This window comes from Acanthisitta chloris, unplaced genomic scaffold (genome assembly GCF_000695815.1).
Source record: "Acanthisitta chloris isolate BGI_N310 unplaced genomic scaffold, ASM69581v1 scaffold22263, whole genome shotgun sequence".
Classification (NCBI taxonomy): domain Eukaryota; kingdom Metazoa; phylum Chordata; class Aves; order Passeriformes; family Acanthisittidae; genus Acanthisitta; species Acanthisitta chloris.
The window spans coordinates 6,652-12,116 of NW_008664550.1; the positions used below are offsets into that span (position 1 = coordinate 6,652).

Here is a 5,465-nt window from a genome sequence, read left to right on the forward strand (position 1 = left end):
ATGGTTTATTTCTATATACAATTCCGTGTCTTACATCCCTCAAAACCAGGTGTTCCAGGGCCGGAATCAAACTGTCCCCACGTGCTGATCCAGCTCCATGTGCATCCCTGGATCTGCACTGACAGTGGAACAAACCCAGGGCCTCACAGAAAATCAGGTTTTCCAGGCAATTCCCAGTTTTCTGCTCGGCTGAAATAGCTATTTGAGCGGGAAATCCACTCGGGATGAACATCCAACCGTGCCAAGGCAGCAGAGAACCACTCCAGAGTGTCCAAGGAACAGCAATTAGCACAGGATTTAAGTTTTAATGGGATTTGTGTAATTAAAAACGCAGTAAATTTAACTCTACAAAGAGATTAATTATGGCAATTAAACACTCAGCAAGTTTTCCTGGGAATTCAGAGGATGCTATGGATATGGTGCTGATCAATGCCTGATCTATTAGCATTTGTTTGCTAAGTTTCCTTGGGATTGGGCCCTAAAGTAGCATTAAAATTCCAATTCAGCTGGAAAACTCCTGTCTGCAATAAATATTTCCTTATTAAGATCCACAGAGAGGAAAAACATCCAATAAAACACATCAGGAACAGAATCTGAATCCCAACCTGAGTGGGAAATGAGGCCAGGAATGTCTAGGACTTAAAACCCTTTCAGAAGACTCAGGAATTGCCTGGAAGTTCATGGAATGATGATTTAAATCTGCTTCCTGTGGGTGGACAATGGGAATTACAGAGGTGGAGTTATTCCCATATCCGAGAATGATCTGCATTTTGTGGGAATAAGGATCCAAATGCACTCAGGCTGTACCTGCACTCGCCAGAACTCTAAGCTCTCCTGTGCAGTTGGGAAGTGTCGATGGAACAAGAGCCACAGTTGTTGGAATACAACATTCCCCTTGGCAAACGTCAGGAATTGCGTGTACAGATCCGTGGAGGAGGAGGAGGAGGAGGAGGAGGATTGCACCAGAAACACACTCCAGCTCAAAGCAATGATTTATTGGTAAGGGCAGTAAATCAAACAGTCTCTGGTTATGGTCAAGCAATTTTCCAGGAGTTGGAGAGAAAAGTGGGAATCTTGGACCGGGATAAGGCCTTCCAGTGGCTTTGCTTCCTAGTGGCTCTCTCCTTTCTTGCCAACTACCTGGAAGAGGCAGAGAAAACAGCAAGAACGGTCAAAACCTCCTGGCAGGACTTTTTTTTGTGCAAGTAATGGAAGTGCAACTCCATTTCCAGGCAGGGAATCCACTGCAGGCAGGTTAGGGAGCACCTGGAGGGGTGGGAATCCCTCCCCAGGGGTAAGAGGGTGGGAAACACACACAAACCCTGGAGCTTAGTGAGGCACACACAGCGAGGGCAGTTAGGAGACAGAGCTGCACAACACTCCAGACCCATGTCACACCTCCAACGGAACCTGAACACGCTCCACAAGTGGGAAGGGAATCCCCAAGGTACTTCCCTGCCCTTGGGATCATTGCCATGGGCTTCCCTGGGAATATTTACCTCACAGTGCAGCTCAGACCTATAAAACACCTCAGAATTCTGAGGATTTTTCAGTAATTCCCCCCAAACCACAAATCCCTCCCCACTGGGAGCATCTTTCCTGCTCCTTCCCCTTGCTCCTTCCCTGCCAAACTGCAAGGGGGAGAGTTTGTCACTGCCACAAAACAACTGACATCTACTAGGAAAATCCCATTTTCAGCTCCAAGAACCTAACCAGGAGCATTTCCAAGTGGAAAGGCTCGAGGGTGGGAAAATTCCCACCCGACAATGTGAGGAAAGAAAATCAGAAAATTCAATTAATCCAGTTCAAACCAAACCAAACAAAGAAGAGAGTTAAAGTTGTCGTGAGGCAAGAAGTGTTCCTGGTGTGTTCCAAAGTGTGTCCACACACAGGTTAGGCAGAGAAATGAGGAAAAGAGGAAAACCAGTGTCAAACAGTTAGGGATTAGGTGTTAGGAGTGTGGAGGAGCAACACAACAGTCGGTACCAGTCGGAGGCAGAGAGGGACAAGTGGCCCATGTGTATTATCTGGAAAACCCATGGATATGGATCATTTGGCACCTCAGCTCACACCCACCTGCTCTCCACCCATCCCACCCCACCTTCCCCCAGAAACTCTGCATCTCCCCCAAGTTCTGCTCTGCTTTCCACTGAAAAAAGTGTCGGTGGAGCATCCCAACAGCTCCACAGGAGCCAATCCAGGCTGGGAAATCAGGCATGAGCACCAATCTGAGCTTGACCGGCCTCACAGTGGCATTTTGGGGTGCAAATGGGGTGGAATTCAGGAGGGAGAAGTGTTTCAGGCTTGGAGCAGGGAGAGGAGGGCAAAGCTGAGCGGGTGAGTCGGGCGCTCTGGGTCAGTGCTGGGATGGTGGGGAGGGAGGGAGGGAGTGCAAGGCCACACCAATCTCATTACTTTCAGCTCCTTCTGCCTGCTTTAGCTCTTTGGGAATGGGGAGTTTCGCTGGAAAACAAACACACAGAGGGTTACAAGGACAAAGCACAGTCAGGAACCAATGTGTGGTGCAAAGGGCACTGAGGAGAGAGACACAGCTCATCCAAGGGGGATGAAGGACCCCACAGCCTGTCCAGATCCATCTGTGCCTCTTCCCAACACTCCCTGGGTCAGCTGCTCCCTGCTGTCTCCCTTCTCCATCACTCCAAAGGCTTCCCTCCTCTCCAGAGGGTGAAAATGGAGCTGTGCAAGGAGCAGGAGTCACACACCAGAGCAAAACGTTTGCCAACAGCTCTTGCAGCTTCCCACAGAGCCCCAGGAAGAGGTGGGAGCAGCGAGGAGCAGTGAGAGATTCCCTGCCCTCAGGGCAAGGAACAGCAGCTTTCCCAGTTATCTGATCCATGCAATTAATGCCCAACCCTATATTAGGGTGTCACGGCAGACAAATTAGAGCCCTTGGAGCACTGAGCTCTGCCCCAGCCTATCTGTGGTGAAACTGATGTGAGAACTCCATATTCAGGAAGGAAACCAGGGATATTGTGTGGAGTGTCCATGAGGATCTGACTGGGACTGGATTAACTGGTGCACAATCCTTCCCTGCTCCTGTTTCTGGTCTATTTTGTGTTTCCCATCATGACCTCCCCAGCACAGTTCTGGGGTCACTGTGAACACAGACACTTTCTCTGTGCAACTTAGGTGGCCAGAGAAACCAACAGCTATCAGATCATCAACCCCTTCATGCACTTCCAGTTTGGGAAGGTCTGAAATCAGTGTCCAGTTAATTTTAGTCCATTAGAACAACTTCTGATGACTTCAGGCTGCAGTGAGAGGCAGCAAAAGCTGTTAGACCCACTAATTAGCTTAGGCCTGCAACGAAGTCAGGTTGTGTGTTAGGTTAAGACCAAGTGTTGCTGTTAGGCTTTGAGCAGGTGCCACGTGGGTGTTTAACCTGTCCCTTCACTCCTGCCACCAGTTCCCCCACAGGGGTTTGCAGCAGGACTTGCCCTTCCACAAAGGCCTCTGAGTTTTACAGCACTCCATTTTAAAGAGACCTATTACATGAAAGCTTCAAACCCTCTCAGAGTCCCAAAAACCAAATCAAGGGCAAAGAAACCATAACTGTTCACAGAAACTGATGATCAAAACCTTGCAGGAAGCCCCAAAACATCCACGAGTTGTCCTGGAGCTGTGGCACTGTCTGCTCCCCCAGCCTGTTCCTGCAGAGAGACCCTCCCGTGGGGTTTCAGGAGAGGACTCACTCGTTTGAAGTCGTTCATGTTCGTGGCCTGCACCGGAGTGCCGATGAACGTGAAGTATGTGATCCGCGTCGTCTCCTCATCCCCATGATTGGACTGCACGAACAACTGGGGGGGAAAAGCCAGAAGAGGAGTCAGACTGACCATCCCTAACTGAAACACAAAGCATCAGGTGCTCAGCATGTCTGAGCTGACCAAACCAGCACTTTTTCCCAGCTGGGAAGGTCTCTGCCCTTCTGAGAAACGACGGCATGCAGAAGGTTGTTGCTTCCTGGCAGGGCTCACCCCAACCCAGCTGGGATTTCCCCAGCTCCACACCACAGGGAGGAAGCAAAACCAGGAACTAAAGTCACAGCTCACTGGAATCTGACCCAGAACAACACTGACCACCACCTGAGCCAGGCTGGGGCAGCCCCCGAGGAGGTTTAAGCCCAGATCCCCTGGAGGAGACTCACAGTGACGCTGTTGACGTTCTGGAATTTGACGTAGCGGAGCTGGACGATCCCATCCTCCCTGATGTCCTCGGGGCTGAGCTCCAGGGCCTGGGTGGGCTCACTGCGTTCGGCCTCCTCGAAATCCATCGAGCGCGGCAGGTTGATGAACATCTTCACGTATTTTGGCCCTTGCCCTGGGGGAAAACGCGGGCTGAGACACAGCTCCACTTCAAAATCACAGGGATCGTGACATGTCATGGCATTGGGTAGGAGTTACCACAAAAAAACAGACATCTCTGTTCTAAGGGAGCGAAACCTCAGCGTCACTCGGCAGCTTATGACCCACAATACCTCTCCTTGTGTATCAATAAATCCTTCCCCTTACATCCCAAGCTGCAGCCAACCCTTCCCCTTGCACTCACCATTATCTGGCCCCTGTAGCTTCATCGAGTAGAGCTTGACGGGCTGACTAAAAGCTACTGTGATGAGCAGCTGAGGAGGGAAAAAACACACCATGACACACTTGGCTTCACCAGAAAACCCAACCCAGCACCACAGACAGGGCCAAGGGAGGCTTGGAATTAAACGAGGTGGTCGCTTCACCCTGCTCCACACACTGGGACGCTCCAAACCAGCCAACCCTTCTCCGAACCGAGTTTTTCCGCGCGGCAGCGCCGCAGGGAGGTCGGTGCTGTGGCTTTCCTTACCTCCTCCCGCACACACATGACAGTATCAATTTCAAGAGGCCTCTGCAGGCCGTTTGAGCCCGAGGCTGAGCCCCCTGAGGCACCTGCTCGTCGCAGTCTGACTCCAGGTAGGAGGAATCCTTGCGCAGGCAGTTCTCGAAGCCGTGCTCGTCGCTCTCGTTGAGGCACTCACACCCAGCCTTGTTGATGAAGGGCATCAGGTCCATCTGGGGACAGAGGGAGCAGCGTTGCTGGGAGCAGCAGGAGGGCCCCAGGGCGTCAGGCGGAGCTGGGACGAGGGGAACACCTCACCCCATGACGTGGCACACGCAGGACCTCGGGGGGTGGCAGCGAAGGGCATGGCAGGCACAGAATATCAGTGCTCAGGGCATCACATCTGGATATCTATCCCTTCCAGTTAAAGCCTGCACCCCTGAATACACATTTACCATCCCAATCCCATCACTGGGAGAACTTCAGGTGGATTTTTGCTGACCAAGAGCACAAATATTCACCTGGACTGATAATCAACTCCACTAAAACCCCCCAAACTCCTCTTATTTTCACAGCTCTCCATGCTCCAAGCCCTTCAAATGGGAGATCATGGATTAATGACAGTAAATAAAGCCACAATC

The 5,465-nt window shown here is 51.2% G+C and overlaps 1 protein-coding gene across 1 annotated transcript in view; it reads right to left on the reverse strand.

Annotated features, from left to right (window-relative positions):
- Nucleotides 1–1,110: 1,110 nt before the first annotated feature.
- TXNL1 (thioredoxin-like 1) overlaps nt 1,111–5,465 on the reverse strand; it is a gene marked incomplete at its 5' end in the record, with an annotated part of 5,535 nt that continues 1,180 nt past the window's right edge. The window contains 5 exons of the mRNA XM_009071415.1: nt 1,111–1,140; nt 3,714–3,818; nt 4,166–4,338; nt 4,567–4,636; nt 4,935–5,057. Coding sequence (XP_009069663.1) covers nt 1,111–1,140; nt 3,714–3,818; nt 4,166–4,338; nt 4,567–4,636; nt 4,935–5,057 — 501 coding nt within the window. The remainder of the gene's footprint in view (nt 1,141–3,713; nt 3,819–4,165; nt 4,339–4,566; nt 4,637–4,934; nt 5,058–5,465) is intronic.